Raw genomic sequence first — 26,239 nt, 5'->3', positions numbered from 1 at the left:
GGTCACTGAGTCTCTAAGCCTTCATTGACCACAGTGAAGCCAGCAGTCACAGAGAACCTCTGCTTTCTTTTGTATAGAGAACTGACAGTGTGAGATGAGAACTCCCCAAGAGAAGAGAAAGTCTATTTCATCAATACGTGAAATAAATAGTTGAACCTGAAAGTGAATCCAACATTTGTCTTTATGAGAATGGGCAGAGATACATTACAACAACGAAATCAGCATCCCATGTTTAACTGAATGAACTAGATTGAAGCTTTTTTTCCCCATCTGAGTAAATCTTAACACTTTGGTATTACATAAAACATTGCAAGTCATGAAATGTCATGTAAAGTATATCTTTTATTAAAAAATTTAAAAGGCACACAAAATTGTTCCATATATTCTTATTTAGAAAACCAATGTGAGTTTATGTAAATGATAAGCAGGCACAGATTTCCAGACAGCAGTTATGACTCCTCGGAGAGGGAGTAGGGGATGGAAGAGTGTGGCTAAGCTCTATCTCCATTTTTTTTAAAAAAATGAAGCAGATGGAAATCTGGAAAAATATTAATAATAATTAAATAAGCTGATGAAGCCTAGGAAAAATATTATTTTCACTTCTTAATTAAAAATAAATATAAGCATATACAAGCTTTGAAATTCCCAATTCCCTGAACTAGACTAAGCAGATGATATGTAAAACATGACTGGAAAAATATACACACACACACATGCACATATGTGCATATACACACACACATGTACACCTATATATGTATAGGTTCAAACTAAACAGTCAGTTTTATTATTTTTAATCTAAAAATAGTATTGGCTTGATCCTATACTCCTTTGGTTCTGAGGGTTGTAACACAGCTCTTGCCCTCTTCTGTGACTCAGTTATGGGCCAAATCTACAGAAGATGGAGATGAAGTGGCTGGGGGACATAGAGGAGGGCAGAGGACTGCCTTGGTGCGGGGGCTGTTTCAGTGTGGGGCTGGAGAGATGTGTCCTGAAGCCTTTCATAAAAGCCATAGGAAGTCCAAGAAAGTCTGATGAGAAAGAGCGGAGCTGGGGTCAGGGGCTGGATGAAGTCCTTGAGGACTGGATAGGGACTGGCGTTCTCTGGATTTCTACACAATGGGAAACCCACCAGGGCTAACTGACCTCACACCAGAGGTGGAAGATTTCATCAACTAAAACAAGCTTTTCAAAGACAAATTTCTTCAAGTTTGTGAGTGCATGGCATATAAATTCACTGAATTTTCACTAAGCAAATATGGGTTTTAGGTAGCCTAAGCATCCAGTTAGAAAAATGATGTGCTTGCATGTATGTGGTGATAATTAATCTTCATTGTCAAGTTGACAGGATTTGGAATCTACTGGGACACACATGCCTGGCTGATTTTGTGATAGTGTCTCTTGAGAGATTCAACCACGCGTTGTAGACCTATTCTGAAGGTGGGCAGCACCGTCTTGTTGACTAGAATCGCAGACTGAATAAATGGAGAAAAGGGGGAAGAGAGATGCATACCAATGTCCATCTCTCTCTACCTCATGACTGCGGACCCAGTGTGACCATTCCCCCACATTCCTGCTGCCTTGCCTTCTAGCCATTGTAGACTGTAGCTTTTCTTAAAGTGTGAGTCAAAATAAATATTTTTCTTCAGTTGTATCTATCAAGCACTCTGTCACATCAATGAAAAATATATTATTACAGATATGCCAGAAAGTCCCACGGGGGGCAAGCTAATCCTCAAAAATATCATAGTTTAGTTTTAAACACCTGGACTGTCCACTTCTTATGTCCACTCCAGTTGACTTATTAATAATTGTTGGCTATATTTGTTTCCATTTTGCTACATTTTTTAAATGAAGTGACCCTATCTTCAGTGGTTGGCTTTCTGAGCACAGCGTGACAGAGACTGTTATTAGGAAAAGATCAAACCATAGTACAAAAGGCAGGTACTTCTACCTAGAGGACAGCCTAAGAAAAATGAACTGGAGTCTTTCTTGACTTCGAATCTGAAAGGGGAGAACATTTGCTTGGTTCCCATATAGGTTCCTCGGGCCTTTTCTAGAATGCATGTAACCTCAGAATCACTTGCCCCTCAATTGAGTACAACACACATATGACAGGTCTCCTTAGTCTCCAGCATGGCGGTCTCCACACCTGATTCTATTTGACCACGCAAGAACCTGACCTGTACCAGGCAACTACTTTTCCAATAATCAGAGAGGAGGACACCTAAGCGGAGGTTGACAAGAGTTACTCTTCGTTTTCAGTTTTGTTTCTCTGGGTTCCTCTCACATCAGAAAAGCTGTATTTTCTTCTTTTCCTTTTAAATATTTCGAGCCTCTTTTTGAACCATTGTTTTTCTCCTTTCCTTCAGAAGAGCTCCTATTTTACTCCATCCTCTCATGCAGCACTGACAGGACTTGCTTTCCTCAGTGAAGTATAACTCCCAGGGGTCCACATATCAGATGATTTGTCAGAAGTCTGTCTCCCACAATGCTGTAGAAACTGCAACCTTGACGAGGCTAGGAGAACTGCATGGCCTCTTTGGTCAGGAGAAGCTGTTAATGTTTGCTATTCAGGAGTTCTTCCCACTTTCAAGGTTCACATTGTCAACAAATTTTGGGTGGGGGGTGTTACTTAAAAACTGCACATAGAATGTATTTGAGGCAGAAAATGCCACCACGTACATCTCAGGAGATGGCAGAAGCTACTCCCCTAGGTGAGAGACAGGATTACCTGGCCCATTACAAAGAGGTTGGAGTATCACTTTACACGGCAGCATGGAAATCCTTATGACTTGCTGAGATGACCGGCAGACAGACATTACTGGTTCATCAGTTTCCTCATGCCATGGGAGGCTTTTTGATCTCTTGAGAAGCTCAGCTCAACAGTCTTATCTTCTAAGTTGAAGAAGAAAGTGTGGGGGAAATGTAAATCCCATCTCCTACTTTTTCAGATTCAGACCCCGAGTTCCAGGGGGAGGAAAAATGGCTCAAGGTCAGTGAATTAGTGGTTATACTGAGACAACTTGACCCCTTCTAGTGCCTATGTAGGTCTCTGTCCACACACTGCACTCCTGCCTGGCTGTGCATCTGATGCAGACCTCGCCTTCTAAACCTTGGGCTTGTGTCTTTCCATAGGACAGAAGGAGAAGTACACTAACTCACATGCTTAGTTTGAGTTGTCCTGATATTTTCTTTGTCCAATGTTTGGACAGATGAAGTACTGTATGGTAGACAGCATTTTCATAAAGGTTAAGAGTAGCTATTCAGTCTGAGCTACTATATAGGAAGACGGACAGCACGTTATCAAGAGGGAAAGTGTTTGTATCCACATACTGGAAATTATCCACCCGGACAGATATGGTAGAGTTGACCTGTAGGTAATGCAGCAAGAACTGAGAGAGATTGTGGTAGATGTTCTTGCCTTGAACTCCAGACTCACACACTGTTACCAGTGCCTGCTTTTTGATCTTGGAATTGATGACGAGCTGCAGTGTCAGGTCCATGGAATGATTTGAGCACTGCACGAGAAATTGCAGTTGACAAATGATGAAGTACCAGCCTGGGAATTGGACCACCAGGTTCCCATCCTGGTATATGAGTCCGTGGATGGTACCATCTTGGTTCCATGACAGTTTGGCACTGTTGAGATGTTTCGACACTGGAAAGATAGAATTATTACTCACATGTTAGGTACATGTTGGAAACCTCTTTCGCAAGGCTCCCACTCAGCATCTCTGTTTTCTAGATGGGTGCTTATCATCCCAAATATTTAAACATCTTCTGAAGTACTCTTTCTAGAATATTCTCCCATAGCTGATTTTACTTAGGAAGTCACAGGAAGAAAACCATGCTCTCTTTTGTTCAATGCTCAAACTACAGGGTTGGATCACACACAACACTGCATTGGAAAACAAAAAACCTCATAGAAGAGTTTTCTAATGGAGGGCAGCTCCTGCAGATGACTTTCTTTTAATTATTATCATATGATATGTCACATCATATGATAGTTGTTAATATTTTCTTTTTACCTTTGTTCAGTGTGTATGTGTGTGTGTGTATATGTTTTTGTGTTAGACTCAGGCATGTGTACAGGTGGAGGTGTAGGTGTCTGTGTACATGTGTGTGTTTAGCCCAGAAGACAACCTTGGGTATCAGTCTTTACACAGTACCAGTATAGACAGTATTGCTTTACCATCTGTCTTGTTTCTGTTTTTTAAAACAAAGGCTTATTTTTATTATTATTTTTATTATTATTTTTATTATTATTTTTATTTCTGTGTATTTGTCTCTATGAGTATATGCAATGTGAATGTGTTTTGTGTCTACAGAGGCCAGGAGAGGGCATCAGATACCCTGGAGATGGAACTATAGGCAGTTTTGAGACACATGATGTGAATGTTGGGAAACAAATTTGGGTCTTCTGGAAGAGAAAGTGCTCTTAACTGCTGAGCCATTTCTCCAGCTCCATAACTTTGTTTTTGATACAGGGATTTTCACCATCCAGACTCTTGCCCAGTAGGCAAGCTGGTCAGCCAGCATGCTCCAGGGATTCCTTTGCCTTTGCCGTGGTAGTACTGGCATTGCAAGCACGAGGGACCATGTTTGGATTTTAAAAAGCAGAGTCCTGGACTCCAGCTCAGATCTTCATGCTTAAAATTCGATCACTTGACTGCCAACACCATTTCCCTAGCTCCTCGATCTTTTAGACCACACCCACCTAGGCTGTATTTTGCACAAGGTCTATGCTATTGTGTTATTTCTCAGTGAATGGTCATTTCATATTTTGATAGGCATTGCAGCTGCTGTCAGAGCTGTGACATTTAATACTGTTCAATTTCAGTATTGAGTTTTTCAAGAGACTCTCTATTAACTTTCAAATTTAAGATAAAATAAAAGCATGTTATGCGCATGCATAAAATATCAACAATGAAACTTATTATCACCGGCAATTAATATGTACTGATAAAAAAAAACCAAGATATACCCTTTAATATGGGCTGAAGATTGGAATGTCTCCTTTCTTTAAAGGGCAATCAAACATCCTTGCATGGGCCCCTCATGCGCACAGCAAGGGACCCAGCATGTAGGATTATAGAAAAGCAGAGAATTAACAGCCTCTAAGCAAAACTGTTTGTGTGAAAGCCAAGTCTCCAAGTCCTAACAAATGAAAGCACTGACTGGTAAAGGTGCTTCAGAATTAGGAGGCTGGCATGCTGGTTTTAATTGATTCAGTGCTTTCTCTTCAATCCTTGTTGCAATTCAATGGAAAGGCAAGGACTAATGTAACTGCAAAATGGGATTTTTTTTTTTTTTAATGAGCAAAATGGCTATTGGGAGAATCTTGGCCACCTCTTCCATGGCTCATTCTTTCGAGTTCTAAGTGCCTCTTACTGTTTCACTTACAAAAGACTCTTACCTGAAGCACACTGCAATATGCAAACAGGCCCTGTGCCAAGGAGCTCATTAAGCTGTCAATCTGGGGACCAGGCGATTTTGTAGTTCCCCTGTGAATAACTTCATAGGGGCCAAGATGGAGCCATTCTTTCTTTGCATTAGGAAAAAGATTGCATTTGGCCCAAACTAGTAAGCTAGTGCGTGGTCGTGGGGGTAGTGGAAGAAGGAGGATGTGATGTAGTCAAGGGATAAAAGTGTCTTCAAAGGACAGATAGGAAACCTAAAGGAGTGAATGAAGTGGTTCCCATCTGCTGAGGGAGCAGTTAAACACCTGTCCATCTGGCCAACATGGCCCCTAACGTAACTCCCTCAATGCGCTTGGTTTTTTATTTTTTAACTGTGCCGTTTCTAACCAAACTCTTTTCCCCCCATCAAATGAGGGCTGAGAGAAGAGCCTTGTAGATTTGGAGAAAAGTACTCTCATCTTCTTATTCTAAGACATTGAAATTCAATTTATAAAAAGTATGATATAGGCTAAGAACATATTTACATGTCACTTTCAGTCAGAGGACTCTAGCTGGGACCTCTGGATTAGAAGTTGGCATAAGACATCTCTAACTTTGGCTACTGACCTTGGAGGTAGGCCCATGACTTCTTGGATGGAGTCCTTTTCAGGGTACATAAGAGGTCCTCTGAGCAATTTCCTAAAACAAGATCAGATGTGAGTTGTCTCTGGGGACTGCAGACAACCACATCTTTTTCTGTGACCCATTGAGATGAAATTGACTAGTCTGTTCCTGTTCTTGAGGTTAAATTAAACACACACACACACACACACACACACACACACACACACACACACACACACACACCCACTAACAACACCAACACCAACAATAACAACAATCCCCAAACTTGTTCTCATTTTTCTGTTAAATAATCTAGGATTTTCACAGTTCTAAGGTTTTCTTCTGCTTGGACTGTTACAGAATACTGTAGAAGTTAGCCAGATGTGATCTAGTTCCCATAGCATGCTGGGCACCATTCTTGACAGTTCTCATGAAAGGTGTTATTGAATGCCTCCAATAGGTTGAATGACACCTATGTCCTTCAGCCTGAACACTTGTGTCTCCAACAGCGGCACTGATGCAGGTTTTGCTACCCAGCATCCTCAGACTCTGCTTTTACCAGCATCAGCTAATCTGATTCTCAGACTAACCCAGGGCCAACTTTTATGCTTGAAGACACTCAAGGACATACTCAGGGTTAAGTGTCCATGTAGAAATGTGAGGATTCCCTATATCTGCCTCGCCTAGACAGCAAAGATAAAAACATCCCCTTCAATTTTAAGAGGACAAAACACTAATGACATCTTAGTAGGAAGCCTCCCTTCTGGAGCTTCTTAATAGAGACAAACACACTATTTGTGTCATTATAGCATTAGAGAAATAAAAATATTTTTAATATCACCACTGATGATGATAGCTCTTTCTTATTATAACAAGCTCTTTTGTATGCAAAGAACCAAATTATACATTTCTTGCAGTGACTCATGAATTCAATGTATTTGGAGCAAATCATTGGGATGTGGTTCCCCTATCTGGAGAACTGGAAGCTCTCCAAAATGACATTGATATATTTTGATGATGTCACCACAGATGATCACTCAGTCCATCCTTCAGAGACTAACAGCTCTAAGCTCATGTAAGAGGAGCCATGCCCTGCCTACTGTCTCTGAATAGTATGTCCTGAGCTCCCAGTCACTTTCTTTATCCCATTGCTCAGATTCGAGAAAGCCCCTGGGGCCTGAGAATGGCTAAAAGCTGAGTGAAGGGTTCCCTCTGCTGTCTGAGCAAGCTCACTACTAGAGGAACCCCCAGCAGAAGCAGGGCTATTCACCTCTAGCTGCCCTAGCTGCACAAAGGGTTTCTGGCCCATCAAAGGCTGAAGGCCAGCTCCTACTCTCTAGATCTTATCCCATAATGATCACCTAAGCAGAGTTTGTGAGGCTTGCTGCTACCTTGCACATACTCATAGGGTGTATGCAATCAGACCTCTGATCCTGAAGTGAACTGTGACTCTTGTCCAGCCTCATCTTTGAGACTAGGACATCAACCAGAAGAAACCAGAGAGATGCAACTCTGACCTACTCTTTGCTGGGAATCACTTTCTGATTTATGTTCCCTACAGATCCTACGGGCTTTTGACTTCTCCCAATCTCTCTGGTCTTAGCCCACACCTTCCCTCATCTCATTTTATTCTGTGTCTTAATCAATGTCACCACCACTACTGCCTTCTTAACTAATGTTGACTATTTCTGTGACATTTTGCTGAGTGTGCTACAGCCATGATTTCATTTTTCCAGTATTTACAACCATCCCATAAGAGATTTAATTTTTACAACCATCCCATGAGCGACAGTTTACAGTTATCTCTGTTATATATCCTAGAAACCCTAGGTTTTCAAAGTTTAACTGGGGAACCAAGATGGAGCAGAGACTGAAGGAATGGCCAAGAAATAACTGCTCAACTTGAGACCTATTCCTTGGGCAAACGCTAATCCCTGACACTATTGGTGATATCTTGTGCTTGCAGACAGGAGCCTAGCATAACTGTCCTCTGAGATGCTCTACCCAGCTGCTCACTGAAACAGATGAAGATACCCACTGTCAAACATTAGACTGAGGCCAGGGACCCTTATGGGAGAGTTGGGGAAAGGTTAAAGGCCCTAAAGGGGATAGGAACTCCCCAGAAAGACCAACAGTGTCAACTAACATGGACCCCTGGGAGCTCTTACAGACTGAGCCACCATCAAAGAGCATATATGGGCTGGACAGAGATCTCCAGCACATATGTATCAGAGGTCTGCTTTATCCAGCCTCAGTGGGAGAGCATGTGCTTAATCCTGCAAAGATTTGGTGCTCCAGGATGACAGGGAATACTGGGGATGGCATCCTTCTAGAAGCAGAGGGGGGTATGGGAAGAGGAACTCGGTGAGGGGTGCAGGAAGGAGGCAGCATTTGGGATGTAAATACATAAATGGAAAGGTTAACTGGACTCTTTTTAGCCACATGTCTAGTTGCTGGTAGAGTGGAGATTAAAACTCAATCAGTGTGACTCTAATGCCCAAACTGATTTATCCCCCGACTCTACTCAAGTTTGGAGGTTTGTAGTTCCAGCTCACAGCCATATGAATGTGCTTCTACCCAAACACCTCTGGTTCCTGCCACATGACATCCCCTACCTCTATCAAGCCAGTTGTCCTTTGAAACACATCCTGGCACAGACTACTGTTTAGTCTCTTCTACTGATCATCCAAGAAGATGCATCTGCGGAATGGAGTCAACTAGTCCATCTCTCCTATTTCCTTCTGTTGTTCTGGCCAACCCAGTACTAAGGGCATCAGTGTAGAGAGTAGTGTGCTCGGCTTGTTTTTCCCCCCTGACAGGAAGAACATTGGCCTTACTCTCACAGATTCTGTCAAATTAGTTAGGAAAATAGGATTCATGCCCTTGACCAAAGCCAGGCTGTCACAACAAAGACAGGCTCTATCTCTCTGGTCCAAAGGTCCCTCTGTATCAGATGGCTTGTGGTGATAACTGCAAGAGCTGAGCATCTACAAACAGATGGTGGCAGGGGTACAAGCCCAGGCTTGTCTCTCCCACATGCAGGCATTTTTTTCTTCTGTTTTTCCCCTTTGGTCTTCATGTGTATAGTGGGGTGACCTCAGTTGTAATTCTGAGAAAGCCAATAATGGAAAAAGTCTATCTTATTTTGAAGCATTTGCATTTCCTGAAGTCAAATGGCAGGCATACTTTAGTTTTTCTTAAAGAATTGATTAGATGGTTTCGTGCTAAAGAAGAAGCATGGGCTTCTTCTTCTAAGAATGGCATTGTTGGAGATGGTTCAAGGAGGAGCTGGTTAGTGAGAGAGTGACACTGTCGAACTTGAAGAAGACACTGGAGGAGGCACCCTCTCTGTTACTTCACATTTGGAGGTGTCAGCAGAAGCAGAGTGAAGGATGCTTGTTAGGGTTGAAAAAATCAAGAGTCTCAGTGGCGTTTTGAAGGCTTAAAAAGCTCTCAGCTAACAAATAGCACCACTCTGACCTCCCTTTCTCCCACATGGTACCGGGGCAGACCTACAAAATGTCCTAAGTTAGAACTCAAGTCACAGAGATGGAAGCATGGCTATTTGGCCGGTCAAGTTGTTCAAGGAGTGGGTTGGTCACTTTGAAAATCTCAGGGCTCTTGCTAAGACCTAGACAATATTGTGTGGGGTGTCAATCATGTACCTCAAGTCTCTTCAGCTTGAGGACCCTGATAAGATAGTCTATTGTGGATATGAAGACCTGTGTAGGGGACCCCTAACAGTAGGGATCCTGCCATAGCCCCAGAGCTTTGTGGACTGAGCATCCAGACTGTGGACTGTATCTCTGCTCTCTGTCTCCCCAGTTACTGAGTCTGGAGGGGCTTAGTATGAGAGATGGGATATGAAAGCGCTCTGAAGATGGAGGCTAAGTTGATGTTTGGATGTTGGGATTCTGTAATATTCCCTTTCAGATCTTAGCGTTCCTCTTTAGATGGAAAATGTTGTTGATTAAGATGTAGCAGTGCCTTTCTAGATCATTCTAGAACAGCGAGGGTTAAATGGAGGAGAAATGAGTCTGTAGCCATTTCTCACAGTGAATCTGAAACCTCAAGACACAGCTGGAGGGTATCCCTGAGAAGGCAGCCCCAGTGAGCCTTCCTGATCCTCTAGTCTGGGAGAAAGTCAGAGTCAAGTCACATGTCGGGAAATTGGGATTTCGAGTCAGATGATTTGTGAGCTAAATCCTAGTCAACTTCTTCAGAACCTCCTATAAGGACCAGGCAGATGGTGCTTCTCAGAGAGCATGTGGTTCTCCTGAAGGTGTTGGACCCGTCATTTCCCTTCTCAGTGAAGTAAGCACAATCCACACCGATGTGTAGCTAATGTGACATAAATCAAAATTACAGACGTCAAGTAACTAGTACAACACATGGTTGGTCGTGGTTCTGAAAATGTGAGGTCGCTTTTCTTCTTGTCTCTTTTTCTTGCTTTCTTGGCACAGCTCTGGGATGCCACGCAGAGAAGATTGGATAATGAGATGCTCATTAAAACAAAACACTGTATTACCTGTCAGAGTAGACTTTCTCACTTCTCTACACAATTGTTTGAGTCTCTCTGATTTTTTGGGGGGTGGGTGGGCATGGAGACATCTTGGAAATATTTTTATCTTTGAAGAGACAGAGAGCTCTTTAATTTCTCTTCCCTTGGAGAACACTCAGGAAAGTCCCAACAGCGCCATCTAGAGGAATCTTCATTCCTGGCAGCATTTGGGCTCAATGTGGTGGGCATTGTGCAAAGGATCAGTTCACAGACATTCCTTCAGATCTAACTATTTCCTTGATGCTACCAGACCAAGGTCATTTCTGATAATAGACAGAAATCTCAAGAGAAGTCATATGTAAAAGGGAGACTCTGGATTCACAACAGTCCTTGAAAAAAAAATCCCTGATAGATAGCATGCTTACTGTTGAACCCAGAGAAAGCAATGAATAAAAATGGGTTGAAATCAAATTAGGTTTCACATCAATACTATGAAGACTCTTGGGAGCTGTAAGTCCATCAAGTGCTGACCTGTTGTGTTATGTAAGGTAAACACATCTGGCTCTAGGGTACTTCATTGTAGTTAATGCATACTAAAGGCTGATTGATGGACCTGGCAGTGTTGGGGGCGGGGTGCGGTTTAAGAAACATCTTAAAATCCTTCTAACATTCTAAATGGCCTTTACTATACCATGGCCTATTTGCAATGTGGAAATACAGAAATACTCTCGGGCTGTTAGGTTTTAGCTGAGACACATGTGAGTTCAAATCTCACCCTGGCTACTTACTGGTTGTATGGTTTAGCACCAGTACGTGAGAGCCTATGAGCTGTTCTTTCTTCCTCAAAGTGAAAAATAATGTACACCTCCACAGCTTGTGAGAGGATTAAGTGGAATAATATGCAACACCGAGCCTACTGTATACCACATAAACAATATCAAATAGTTGGCTCCTCTGCTCTGGTCTGGAGCCTGGGCTAATTGGCTGGCAGAGAATCAAGACCACGGATGTTGTGTCTGGGGCTTGAACAGAATATAAAAAGGAACCAGTTTGAGGTCTAGTACTATCTACCCTTCTCCCCTTCCTCCTCCATCCTCTGCCCTCTTAAAGTGCTAGGATGGTAGGGACGTTGGTATATTCTCTGGAGCTAGAGACTGGGGGTTGTATCTGGCAACTCCAGCATCAAATCAAAACCTCTTCATCTTTGTGTTCTCTGCTATTCCCTGTACCTCACATCTTCTCCTGCCTTCTCATTCTTTGGGGGGTGGGGTGAAAATTGAGAGTGGTGGCTTTAGAACGCTAGCTTGCCTATCCAGGACTCCATTCCACTTCAGTCTGAAGGGCTCACTTCCTGGGCATTTTTCGACAGAGAGATTCCTGATTCCTGTTAGCTCTACCCCAAGCAAAAGAATGTAGGTTTAAGAGCGGGTTTTATTGAGTGTGTTCAGATTGATTGGAGGAACAAATAGGTTCCTTGTGGCAAGTGAAGTGAATGACTGTCTGAAAAGCAATTTATCCCCACGGGGAAGCATCATATGATGCTGAAAAAGGGGAAGAAGAAAAATGGAAACCAGGAGTAACAAATTGGAGACTTGGGCATTCTGGATCCAGCTCCATCCCTCTCACAGAGTGGGACTCTGCCAGCCAGTGTTTATTCTCCTGAGGGAAGGGGTTGTGAGGACAAGAAGGCTGTCACTCCTTGTGCCATATCTTTGCCATCAGTGTGACTTCTATATGGCGCATGGCCATAGACCATTTGGGTCAGTGAAAAACCAGGGAAAAATTAGTCTCCCTGGCTGTTCAGTTTTCTCATCCTCAGTATTTCTTTATTATATAGCCTACCTCATTTCATGTCTTTTGATGCCCTTTTTCTCCTCTTAGCTTTGGAGGATATGAATTTGGAGGGTATTTAGGACATACATCCAGGACCTCTGGGTACCATGGGCCACGTAACATTTGCAGGAAAGAAACAAAATAAAACAAAACAAAACCCAACTTTCTAATGACAGGATATGGAATCACTCTAGGTTACATGATCCCCTCAAGCCAGTGCCAAAGCACCAGTAGCCCTCTCTGTTCCAGAACTTAGTGATAGAGTATGCTAGACTTTGAGAAGTTTCTAATGGCTGGAATAGCTTCAGTTTTTACAAGACAGAGCCCTCCTAGAAGTCTTCACCACATACTGGGAGACACTGTACTATACCATACTTCCATGAGAGTATTTCTATAAGTCTTACACCCTTTCATAGATACTGCTATACAAAGGTTCGAGGTTTTGTTGGGTGTGAGGCTGGAAATCAGGGGAGCTGGTCCAGAGCAAGAGTGAAGTTGAGTTGTGTCCAAACCCTGAAAATCTTGTCCTGAGAATGGCAGTAGTAGGACTGCTTCCTCCTTGCTCTGGGGCTGCATGTCCAGGCACATGTAAGCGTTACCACCCCCACCTCCACCTTGAGGGAGTCAGTCACAAAGCCTGCTGTCCAGATCATAGGTTAAACTTCATCTCACCATATAAGGACATGTCCTACAAGCACCTGGAGTTCCTCTTTATGCAAACGAAGCATTCCACAGCACCTCAGCCCCAGCCAAAGATGTACACTCGTCCCTTCAAGCCCCTACCCATTCCCCAACGGTTATATAGCCCTTGATTTTCCTCAATAAAGGGAGCCACTACACTTAGAACTGTCTCTGCAGAAGGCTGTTTCTCCTAAACTCACTTAGACTGAGACCCTGCCTAACCTACCAGCCCTGGCTAAGTTTCACTCCTACCAGAGCAGCTCCACGTGCAATGGTGCCTGGTGGGGTCTGCAGGGGGAAAAGTAGACTCAGGGCACCAGTTGGAACTCCTAGGAAATCCAGGGAAGAGGGCTGTAATCTGAGATTTGGACAAATGAACCCAGAGCATGAGTAACATTAGAGAGTCAAAGTTCAGTGGCAGCAAAACATTAGAGTAAGAAATGACGAGAGGATGCAGGAACCTTGGCTCCAAGCTGCATGTGGAGGAGGTAGATCATTCCATAGAAGATGGAAGAATAAAATGGACCAGGTGGATAATGCTCTGAGGTCCAGCCAAGTGGGAAAATGAAGGTATAATTTTGTTCCATTTCATGTTCCTGTGGCTCCCTGCAGGAGGCATGTTACCTCTCTCTGCTAGAAGAGAGAATAAAACCCAGCAGGAAGCAGACTGGACAGGCTTGCCTCCCAGCCTTCCCGCTTGTCCATGGATCCCACCGAATGGCTAACAAGTCTCGAGGATAGTGGAGTGAGTGCAAGTTGGCAGTTGACAGGCCTATTCTGGCCAGGAATGACAGGTTTGTGACAGGTTTGTGTTAGAGCTCATTGCTAACATGGGTGTGGTTTGCTGTGGTTTCCCTGTAGCTAAGGATATCCTGTGCTGGGCTACTACCTCGGCATGTGTGCAGAGCCCTGCATCCCAGGCTCTGGTCAGTGCTGGCTTCCTGGTTACAACAGCTGTCATGGCACAGGGCTCCCATCCTGGTGGCTTCTGCCCTTGTGACAAATCTCATGTCCCCCACCCCCACCCAGGACTTTCTCCCAGGAATTTCTGGAAAGTAGGTTTGCCCTACCTGGGATGTCTTGCAACAGTGTTCTTGCTTTCCCTGCCTGCTTCTTTCCTTTTCCAAAAGGACAATTTGTTTCTTGTGTTGACTTAGGATTAGTTTGCGGCTTCAGAATTTCTTCAGACAATTGTCAGGCTATTTCTTTCTGTCTTTATATAGAGGGCAAGAGAACTCTACTCTCAGGAAGTGTCAAAGAACTCTGCTGTAGATAGATAGATAGATAGATAGATAGATAGATAGATAGATAGATAGATAGATAGATAGTGTGTGTGTGTACATGTATTTATACGTGTTCATGTGTGTTTATGTGTGTCAGAGGTCAACATAGGGTGTCTTCTTCAATTGCTTGCTATATTTCTTAACCTGTTTTTGTTGTTGTTGTTGTTATTTGGTCTTTTCTTTTTCTTCGGAGCTGAGGACTGAATCCAGGGCCTTGTACTTCCTAGGCAAGCATTGTACCACTGAGCTAAATCCCCAATCTCCACTATCTTATTTCTTAAGACAAGGTTTCTTACTGAACCCAGAGCCTTCCAGTTTGGTTAGGCTGCCTGGCCACTGAGAGCCAGAGGTCTTTCTGTTTCTGTGTTCTCAATGCTTGTATTATTGGTATACACAGCTGCTCCTGAGTTTTTTGTGTGGGTGACGGGGATCTGACTCAGGCTCTTATGCTGCACAGGAAGCATTCGCCTACTTACAAGCTTGTGAAAGAAGCACTCTTTCTAGCCCCAACTCTAACTCATTTAGTATGTTTAGTCCAGTGTGATTGGAGAGGAGAGATCTTCCTAAAGAGACCTAGCCTGCTGGTGTGGGGACCAGGTTTTGGCCTCAGATGTTATTTTTCTCCCTCGCTCTATTGCAGGGCCCCCAGTTTGTGGAGTGAAGGCAAGTATAGATGTGTGATAGAAGTCAGAGTGAGGCCATGCACAACAAGGTGTTGGCTCCTTGAAGCTCAAGTAGGGGTGACAGAGTAAACATTGGAGTCTCATATTTGCACTACTGTTGTTTCCTGTAGAGCCCCTAGCAAGTCCCTCTGACTCTTGGATCTCAGAAACTTACGGGCAAATGGAATGTTAATGGGAACATCCTATCCCTTCACCCCTGTACTGCTAACTCTCAGGGCTGGTCCTCAGACCAACCCAAAGGAAGTAGGACCAAATTTAATATTTGCAGTGAGGAGTATTATCAGCATTGACAAATAGAATCTGGTTGTAGAAACCCTGAATTAAAAACAGAGGTTATTTTGTTGTTGTTGTTGTTGTTGTTGTTGTTAGTTCTTGTTCTGATATTCCTAGTCAAGGGCCAGGTGAGGAGATGACTGGTAAATGGTCAAATCCATAGTTCCCCAAATTGGGGATTTCATGAACTAAAGAAGTTTTTCCCGTAAATGAAAAACTGGGAAGTAACTCGGAGAGTTTATTTTATTTTGCCTCTTATGATCATTAAAACAGAATAAATGACATTCGTATCATTTTCTTCCTGTGATGGGAGGGGCTAACGCCAAACCACAGGGGGATGCACTTTCCTGGAGTGTTTTCACCTTAAGTGTAACTGATTGGTTGGCAAAAGGACAACTTTGTTCTTTATTTTTTATTCCATGTAATCTGGGGCTAACTGTAACCCATTGGTTAGAGCTTTATGCTTGATGAACTTTGATTGGAGTGCTCTACAACCAAGAAAGAACAGCTAGTTGGTATGGCTAGGGTCCTGATACCTAATCAAGGCTATCTTCACTATAGACATTTTGTCCATGGGAGGTGGTTACTGCCCCTTGCCAAATGAAAACTTCCACTCTTATTCAGAAAACTCTAAGTGGAGGTGGTGGCAGGACAATGGAAGCAGAGATAGAGGAATTATGTTTAATAAGTATGAACTGTTCCTTGCAGAGCTCCACAGGAACATACGCAACAAGCTAGCAAGGATCTCTAACTCCAAAGCCCATACTGCCTGTACCACACAAGTCTGCTATTCCAGTCTATGGGCCAAGTCCAAGTACTACTTATTCTGTAAATAATGTCTAGGGGTATGTAGTCATTCTCATAGATTCGTGTGTTTTCAGGCTCTCCTAATTATGGTAACTGCATGACTGATTTCAGCCAAGGCACCCAAAGCCTAGAATATTTACTATCCAAATCCTTGCAGACAGTGTCTGTGACCTACGCTTTTCCTTGTTCTTTTATTGCGTAACTGGTTATCTACACAAGTGAAGAGATAAGACCAAATACTAGGCTCTAAGTGATTTTGGCCAATAATGAGATTATTCATTAATCTTAAAAGATTCGGAAGGCTGCTGTCCGCCTAGGGCTCCTTGCCTGAACATTCTAAGTCTTCAGTAGGATGCCCTGAAGGAAAGAAGCTACAAATGTGTTGCTGCTGTGAGGAGCTGCGTCAGTTTTTCTATATCCTCTGAACCCAAAGATGCCCAGCACCTCTACCCTAGTGTCCATGAAGGTCGATCCACCCATCCCATCTTCTTTCCTTTCCTTGCCTACTTCTGTGGTTAGGCAGCTGTACTTGGTACCTGGACTCTGAAAATTGTGAGTGGAGCTAAGGTGGGGATTAATATTTTGAATAGAATACACTGAGTCAGGGTCAAGGACCTTTTGGTTTAGCCTGTATGATCAAAGCAAGACACTTTGTCTCTCTGTCTGAGTTTTCCTTCTTTGAGCCATGAAAAAACTAGTCAGATGACCTTGGGTTTGATCTTCAACATTAACTGAACTCTGCATATATCCCCTTAGGAACTAGTAGGGGAAATAAGTTAAAGCTCCTGTGACTGGTAATGTAGAGGGAAGAAGTCTGTTTTCATAGGCCTTAAATTTCATTAGGTATTTTGTCTGGTTGACCAGTTATTTGACCATTGGTTTATGCTGGTTGTCATGCTACACAGTTATGACCTGGCCCTGATTAGCTCATCTAGAACCACAATGATCGTGTTTAATGAATGTGTAACAGAGACTTCTGTGTGGAAAATGGTATCAAGATTCATAGGCAAATTTGTTCAGGTTAGGGCTTCTGGCTCAAAATTCAAGGCTATCAAGGTCCACAGCTTGGCTACGGCAATGGTGTTGTTAGTGAGAGTGTGACAAGCAGGAGGGAGGTTTGTGTGCATTAGCACAGTGATCAGGGGTTACCCAGATGAGCCAGAGGCATCAGCTTGTCTCATTCAGCCCCAGCTTCCCTCTGCCCCACTCTGGTTGGAAAGAGTGACAGCGTTTCTGTTTGATAAATAGGCATCACACACTGTGGTGTCATCTGCATGATTCACTACACAGTCATTCCTAAAGCTGAGCTCTTACCTCCTTTAAGGGGGACCGACTCAGTTGTTTTTGGAGTGGAGTCCTGAAAGGGAATAGAAAAAAGGGCAGAGTGAGGGCACCACTGAGGTACAACAACTTATCTTCCTTTTCACCTTGGGAGTCCTCAGAGCACTGTGCAATTTAGAACCCACCCACCCTTAGACCCTTAAAGCTTGAATATTCATTCATTAATCGATGATAGTGTGCTTCCTATCCATGCCAGCTTACCTGTCTACCAGAAACATGAGATAGGTGTTACCATCCACATCTCACAAACAAGAAACAAGACGAGATGACTTGTCCACGGATACACAACAAGCTCATGTAGCTCGCAACCACGGCTGGAGCTTCCGCATTCCAGTCAAGAGCTTTCTTACTCTCCACACATAGTATTTTTTTCCCCTCTTTAGTTGACATATGAGCCAATGAAGTGAATAAATATACACACTTCCTTCTTTACACATTTGGTTCATCTAAAAGTGTTGTAAACATACCTGGAAGACATCCTTCTACCTTGCTTGTGGTTGGAAACTGTGAATTTTTTTATTAGTGTTTATATTCCAAACATTGTATGGTATCATAAGTAAACAGGCGGGGTTGGGGATTTAGCTCAGTGGTAGAGCGCTTGCCTAGTAAGTGCAAGGCCCTGGGTTCGGTCCCCAGCTCCGAAAAAAAGAACCAAAAAAAAAAAAAATAAGTAAACAGGCCTCTGACCTCATGGATTTATCATAAGCTTATAGCCAGATATAATTTGCAAATATTCATAAATATGTAGCACAAAGGTGTATTTGTTTAGTCACATGATATTCCATAAGATTTATATAATAATTATAAATGTCTACATAGACTTTTATGTAAATGAGTAAGAGATTGATAGAAGCATTATCTGCTAAAGAGGAAACTGTGCTGGGAGTCAGAGGGGATTAAAGAGAAAAGTAGTTAGTGTGTTCTGTGAAGGTGGCCATAGAGATGGAGGGGCACTGGTTTCCAAAAGATTCCTCAGAGACTAGCTTTCCACTGTCCCTTACTTCACACATCAGCTTAGAGAGGCATGTAAGTGGCCTTCTACAAGGAATAGAATGCCACATTTGCCTTTTGGCCTGTATAAGTCACAGTCACCTCTGGTACACTTAATTGAGATAAATATAAACACTAGAAAAGGGTGAATATTTTCATGGGAAAAGTAGTTTCCTAATGTCTACCAAGGCTGAAAGTTGACAACTAACCATATCTGACTTTTTTAGTGTTCAGTGCAAGAGCTGATGACTATCCGGAGGTATCATTTTAAGTTATTTTCCCAAGAGCTCTGTCATTCTCCTTCTGTGGACATTGTTATCTGTGAAATAGGTATTTTTTTTTGCAACCCAAGAGGTGGCATTCACGAATACAGCTCCGAAGGCCCTGAGAATATAAGCTTTGGTGTCACACTAATCTGGAGAAAGTCTATGTTTGGGCCTCAGTTTTTAGGGTTTCCCCTAAAAAACTGAGAAATTAATTTGGAAGATACTTTCCCCTCTGCTTGTTTTCCCACTGTGTTGCCTTATTTCCTGAATATTCTAAACGTGTGTAATGGTGCTTTACATCTATGATTGAATGATTACCATATGATTCTTAGGAAAACCTGACATCACAAAATTCCCCTTTATGTTGCTTCTGTGAGACAACAGCCAGCACTTCAAGAACGTATTAAGCAGCTGTCTTAATGCCAAGCGTGACTTTCGATTAGCATGATGTACAAACACACAAAGAAAGGCATTCCCATTTAGATGAAGTCTAACAGGATTGAATGTACCAAGAGACCCATATCTACTCAAACATCAGAGTGACTAGCAGAAGAGCAACACCAGTGAAGCCATCCCAGTGGCAGAAATGCTAGAGAATTACTCATTCAGCCTTGGATCATCTATAACGTGCATTGTGTCACTCATTAAAAGATATGCAGTGGACCTGGTCCGTTAAAACAGCCATTTAAAGACCACAAATAAATATGGAATCAGAAAAGTGAGTATAGCATACACCATGAAAGAATCACAGTGCTTAAAGAGAGAATTTCTGAAGCTTGAATGCTGAGGGTCTCAGGCTGCAGCAGGTTTGGGTAGAGCTTGGGTTGCCATTATCTCTCACAGGTTCTCAGGTGATGGTGATACTCCTGGCTTCCAGAAAACCTTTGACCATTAAGGATAGAAGAGGTATCTATCCTTATCTGGGAGGACAACTTAAGTATATGTAATGGGGTGGGGTCATAGAAGGGAAAGCCTTGGTTTTGCCTGTCAACTGAGAGTTCTATCTCTCCAGTGCCAAAAGCACTGGCAGCAGATCCAGCAGCTTCATCTTCTATGTACAGTCCAGGGTATTCAGGATGGAAGTCTGACTGTTCCTATGTTGAAGAACGCGAAGTCTTATAGACCATCCATCAAGTTGATGGTTTTGTAAGGAAGGATGCCAAGACACTAGAGTCTAGGGCCAATTCTTGACTAAAATTCTTCAGTGAACTTTCCACTTGGCCAAGGACAGAGCAGTTCATTGTCAAACAGCCCTTGAATTTGAGAATGGAGAAGCAAGTCCTAAGGACATGATGACTGCTTGCATTTATGAGACACGATGATGACGGTTAGAATTTGTCAGATTGTTTTGACCCGAGGCACTATACTGAGTGCTGTCTGTAAACTGTTTTAATAAACCTTGCTGGGGGAATTTGAGACCTTGGCTGGGCAAAATGAGAACTATCCTGTTCAATGACTTGGCTTTGAGTAAGGTAGGACACAGGCTTGACCTAGATGCAAACAAATGGCTTCCCTCAGGCTGTCATATCATCTCCATAGTAGCTCTGGAAAAACAATCACCATGGTTACCAAACCCTGCTTCATTTCCTTAAGTATACTTTCTCTTTCTTTCAGTCTCTATGGACATCTGATGAACATTCCAACAGTATTGGAGTTCTTTCTGTGTAATGAAAAGAATGGCCGTGTGTGGTCTGTTTTTCTCCAGGTTAAATGACCCCCAACCCAATCATTAGCCTAGAACTGTATTTTTCTCTCCCTTAATTACTACAAGTAGAGCTCTGGCCAACAATTCCTACTCTGGGCTGTTGCAGTCGTAACAAGATATGGCATGTAAATGACATACCCTTGTTTGAAAATAGTAGCTATTTGACACGGACTGCTTTGGGCCCTATAATGTGTTTAGTTTGTCATAATTCCCCGAAAGGTTTGTTTGCTTTCAGAGCAATGATGCGGAGGATACGGAACAAGTGTGTGTAAGTTCCCATATTTGCTTTTCAGACAAAGTCCTCTGTTACTAACAACTAAAGTGTGGAACATCTATGGAGAATTCTTATCTATTCTTAGAAGATGGCTCATGGCACATGGAGATCTCTATTATCTTTAAGCTAAGATGATTAAACACTTAATTCAAGTTACCTTGGGCCTTACTGTATTGGTCTTTAAATGGACTTCAAGAATTAAGAGTTGTCTAAAACACAGAGAAATAATTTAATCATTACAAAAGATCCCAGAGATAAGAAAGTTGGCCATACTATCTGTGAAGGCCAATGACTCCGTAGCATTGTCTCTTTAGATTAAAGTAAACAAAACAGCAGTATGTTCTCTCAAGGCACAAATGGAAGAGGGAATGGCAGCCATATGAGACCCCCAGGGAAAGTATATTTATTAGGAACTCCTGGTCTGGCAGGTCTGGGATTTGGAGAACAGTGGTGTAAACAGTTGTTGCTTCTCTCACTTGGAAAAAAAAATATATATGTCAGTCTTCTGGCCATGACATCATGTCTGGTTCACCAACTATTCTTTGAATAGCACTGGCTTCAAGACATAATGCAAAAGGCAAGTAGGTCTATAGTCTTGGAAGGTCGCTGCAGGAAGCTCTTGTCAGATGTGAGATTAAGAACTCTTCCTGCTCTAAAGATGGATTTGGTACTTTGTCTTCTGGACCTCCTATATCAGTGAATGTTGTCATCTAGTCTCACTTCCTGGTATGTCTTGGTCTGCTCTGGTATATGACCCTAGACCCCCAAATAATGATTTAAAAAACACAGCCACAGAAGACATGGGGAAATGAAACACGGACTGTATGTGATTGTATGTTATTAGGCAATATTGTTGAGTTACTGTGAACTCTCGGCTATAGTAACAGTGTTGTGGTGGATAGAGATGGACAGCAGAGTATGGATGAGTGAAGCCATACTGCCTACACTTGCCTTTATATATACACAGAGGCAGCATGAATGTGAAGGATACTTGACCGATTTAGAGGAAGGTTATATGGGCTTTATCATATCATTTTTTTTAAAACTTAAAATGCAGTTTCTAGATTTTCTCAGATTCAGCTTACATTCTAGTTACTCCCTCAAACTCTTCCTACCCTAACCAGAGGTGGCTCATTCTCCTATCTTCCTGAAGCTCAGTTTCATGGGCTTCACTTTCTTAAGTTGGGAGAGCTCCCAGAATGGGTCCCACACAATGCATGTGAGTCTTTCCTTCAAAGCCCTGCAGAGTGCTTGCTCCTTAGTAAAAAAAAATCTCAGTTCTTTGGGAAAACGTAATTCATTAGATTAATTAATTGAACAAATTATTAAATATAATGAACTCCAGACCCAGGGAGTCCCTTAAGAAGAGGACAGTGACCCAGGCTCCTCCTAAACAGCTTCGATCCTATACTATCCTTACCAGCAGACAGAGAAAGGTAGGCTCTGTTTTCTCTTTCTAGAAATGGTTTCAATATTTGAAAATCAAGCAAGCTGAGACCTTGCTATACCACTGTGGGCTGTGTTTGTGTCCATTCCTAGGCCTCGGTAAGCCCAGCGTCCTTGCTTAGGAAGCCAAGACATGACTATGGTTGAGGGCCCAGAGCCTTCCTGATAGTGCAAACACTTCTCTGTGAACACAGTGCCTGGGAAACCAGGGGCATCATGGATTCTCCTTTCCCAGGGTGGGATAAGAGAAGCTCTATTATATTTTTTCCTTTCACTTTGCTCTGCATGCAGACTGTTCATCATTACAGTCTTTCCAAAGCTATGGGGAAAGTGTGTACGTGCTTGAGTTACTCAACCTTTCTTTCTTCCCATAGTGACCTGAAGAGCTGTGCCTTTGATGGTAGACTTTCCCTGCCTCAAGATGGTACCATCTCTTTGGAGGCTGATAGACAGCATTCATTCAAGTGAAACGATGCACATTCTATTCCCATTTCTAGGGCTTCATATGCACATACCTATTTGTAAACATGCACAAAGGGTAAAATGTCCTAGAGAGAAATATAACAGGGTTCCTACAAGGCACAGGTAAATCATAAGGCATCGGCACAAAAGAATCAGATAGGACTCTACAGTGGCACAAAGCAGACTTCTACAGACAGACAAGGAAGGATCTCTATGCTACAGCACTCTTAACGCGGACGTAATAGTGAAATCTGGGCACTATGGATTTGTAGACACTCAGATTTATATAAGAACACACAGGAATCAGTTCACAGTGACCTTCTCAGTAAATTCAGGCTGTTGCTGGGAGGACAAGACATGAAGTCCCCTTATTTGTTGGTTTGTTTTGCCAAACAATGTAAACATATTTCATACTAAATATTGTTGCTTTAAATGTAAACAAAAATATTTTATCTCAGAAGGCTTTAAAGACATCACTAGAGAGCTATATAAATAACTCAAGGGTGGGGGGATTTGGCTCAAAATTTTGGTTAGGGTTATATATGAGTGCCTATAACAGTAAATGATACCTCAGTTTCCCTTTTGTCTCCACTATGGAGTTTTCACTTTGGAGTTATTTGTTCCTCTAGTCAGTCTCAAGGATCCTGGCTGACTTTCCTCACATGATTAACTGTTCCTTCTCTTATCTCTTTTCTCATCTCTGTGGTTTTCCAGTGGGGACTTTTCTTCTCATCTCTTCCATTTCTTGAAAAATTATTCCTATTTCTCACTAGGACCAGATACTGTAGTTTCCAGTGATGTTTTTCTGCAGTCTGCTGGGGAAACACTTCTTCACAGTGGTCTCAAGGTGGTCCTACATCGGGCAGTAGGGTAAATCTCACAGTTCCCCACCGGATCCCGGTGGTACATGGAGGATGCCACGTTTTCATTGCCCTTTCCAGTGTTAAACTAAGATGTGAGTCTGAGCTCCTCAGACCTTTCCTTTGGGTTCTTTGACAGATTCCCACCGAACCTCTTCAGTTGCTAAGTTCACCTGCTTGTAGCAGTCCCCATCTCTCTTCCTACAGGATGTACTCTGGATAACCCAGGCCCAGGGGACTCACATCTCCCCAGTTCTTGACACAGTTAATGCCTGATAATGTACTAGAAAAGATATGTGAAGAGCATTAGATTCTTAATAGCATAGCTATTAAAATGGAAAGCCCTAGCTGGAGAGCAAGTATCGGACAAAGAAATCACAGCTCAGAGACAGACTGTGCACCATTCTATACCCAGGCACTGAGGTAAGCCAGATCAACAGATACAAGAGGACAAATCTCTGAGAGAATGGGAGCTAAGGTTCTCCATGCTTCTGCTACCATCAGGGCAAGCGAAGGAGAAGGGAACAGCCTTCTCACAGAGTATCCAAGAGCCACTAAGCATCCCTCCACTGTACAACTTGCTCAAGGTGCTTGACCTCAAGCCCTGTCCCCTGCCTGCACCTCATTTTCTGTATCTGCAGAAACAGGGCAGAAGCCTGTCCAGGTTTCCCGGGAGGAATCATTTCAACAACGGATTTGAATTGGTTCTACATGGTGCCATCATCAACCCTCCCCATCTTGGCTTCTCTCCCACACCCAACAGTTCTGCCTGTGTCCTTCAACTGACAAGGCCACTCCAATCTTCCTTATCTGGCCATTGCTGCAAAACAGCACATTTCTGGTGCATGGCAAAATCACAGTGACAGAGAAAAGTAGAGAGAAGGTGCCCAAAGTTTTGCCTAAGAGTCATTCGCAGCAGATGCAAATCATCCATTGAATGTTGAGTCCCATGAGCTCTGAAGGCCAAGTGTGAATAACTTCCTTCACCACTCCCCAGGAGGAAGAGGCTTCAGAGCTTTATTTAAATGTCAATACTTGATGATACTTGTAAGACTCTAGCTTTCTCTCAGCAACTAGTAAGCTGCAGAGCCTGTGGTCTAGGGCAACTGAAAGAAAGCCAAGAAAGAAGAAGAAGAAGAAAAAAAAAAAAAACCCTGAGTGATAATAATATGGCTTGTGAGAATTATGAAACAAAAGTAGGCCTGTTCGCACTTGGGCAGGGTGTTGGGTGCGTTTCATACGGTGTCCAAATCACCATGCCTGGATCTCATCCTGAGCTTGTGAGTCATGCGAGCTGACCGTACAGTGCTTTCCAGACAGCGTGTGAGAGTTCTCTCTCTCAACGATTGCTTTCCTAAACCAGTTTGGCTTTCTCCTCCAACCCTTCCATCTTAACCCCGTTTCAAACAAAGTCACTCTCCCCAGACGGTGTGGCCTCGCATGTCAGGTGTGCCTCTCAGAGGGTAGAGCTGACAAAAACATTGCTACTTTTTCAACACCCTGAGCTCTTCAAAGTCAGTGGCTTGTGAGGAAGCTTTCGATTTCTTTTGTGGGTTTTAACCTTGAAATACCAGAGCTCTGGGAAGCCTTGGCTTCTCTCTCTCTCTCTCTCTCTCTCTCTCTCTCTCTCAAATATCACAGTTTTTAAAAAGTAGTCCCTCACTAAAAACAAGCCAACAAACAACAAACAAACAAACAAACAAACAAACAAACAACAACAACAGACTTGTTAATAGAGAGGCCTCAGAAACCCTGGGAGTGGGGATGGAGGACATAGCCTTAGAATTGCGCTGAGTGCCTTCCCGAGCTGGTAACTACTTATTCTAGCAGGGCTCCCTATGTCGTCTTCCCTCCATACCGTGAGGCTGGGACCCATCTGGGCTTAAATCTTAATTTCTCAAGATCAGTAGTTCCTCACTTCTCTTTTGGCTCAAGTACATCTGGAAAATTTTGAGCTCATGTCCGTTTATAGTACTCTTAAAAAAAATTCTAAATTAGTACACAAAGTTCATTTTTATTTCTCCTCTCCCCGTTTCTCTGATATAATATCTCTATATATGCATAGTTTTACTTATTTTCATTTTTTAAATGTTTTTTTGCTTCCAGTTAACTTATTCATTAGCTCCCAGAGCTGTTCCTCTAGAGGATGTAAATTATAAATAAGAGAAGGAAAGCAGAGAAAAGATGTTTACTCACCTTTTTCTGGACTACCAGGACCAGAATGATAGCCAGTGCCACGACAAGGCACACCAGTGCGATGGTGCTGAGGTAGAAGTAGCTGCGGCTTCTCCAGGGCCTCGTGCTTCTCCAGAGGCTGTCTGCCGAGCCGGGCGGCACCTGCATGGCTGGGTCAGGGGAAGGGGCCCCACGGCTGCGTGCTTGTTGCAGCCCTGGCTCCATGCTTTATATAGTCTGTCCCACATCACACCTTATCTCTCCTCATCTGATTCGATTCTGCACCCAGCTCTGTTCCAAGAAGGATTTTCCCCTGCATCCTGGATCATGTGACTTGGAAAAAAGCCTTCACCAGTTGCCGGATGGAGAAACTCTTCTCTGGGGGCGTGAGGCGAAGGGTGGCTGCAAGGGTGGGGGAGAGGTTCATTTTTCATCGTCCGGGATTAATTTGAGTGCAGAGAAATTGTAGCAAGAGACGAAGGTTGATGTCAGAGGGTGGTAGGAAGGAGACAGTTCCGCATGTGTGTACACCAACCACTTCTGTTTCCTTTAGCTTCAGCCACAGAACGCCTTCCCGCGGGGACCCTGCACACTGCATGATCCGTGCTGGTGGCCCCGAAAGCTTCCAGATTA

At 43.0% G+C, this 26,239-nt stretch overlaps 1 protein-coding gene across 1 annotated transcript; it reads right to left on the bottom strand.

Annotated features, from left to right (window-relative positions):
- Nucleotides 1-3,266: 3,266 nt before the first annotated feature.
- On the bottom strand, nt 3,267-25,831 carry Tnfsf8 (TNF superfamily member 8). The gene is made up of 4 exons (XM_032889652.1): nt 25,628-25,831; nt 17,402-17,444; nt 6,030-6,101; nt 3,267-3,661 (listed from the first exon to the last, which is right to left on the bottom strand). The coding sequence occupies exons 1-4, from the start codon at nt 25,829-25,831 to the stop codon at nt 3,267-3,269; spliced, it is 714 nt and encodes a 237-aa protein (XP_032745543.1).
- Between the last annotated feature and the right edge of the window lie 408 nt (nt 25,832-26,239).

The sequence above is a fragment of the Rattus rattus genome, chromosome 1, assembly GCF_011064425.1.
Source record: "Rattus rattus isolate New Zealand chromosome 1, Rrattus_CSIRO_v1, whole genome shotgun sequence".
In the NCBI taxonomy this organism is placed as follows: domain Eukaryota; kingdom Metazoa; phylum Chordata; class Mammalia; order Rodentia; family Muridae; genus Rattus; species Rattus rattus.
The sequence above is the reverse complement of the archived record's forward strand: the minus strand, read 5'-3'. Positions and strand labels throughout refer to the sequence as shown.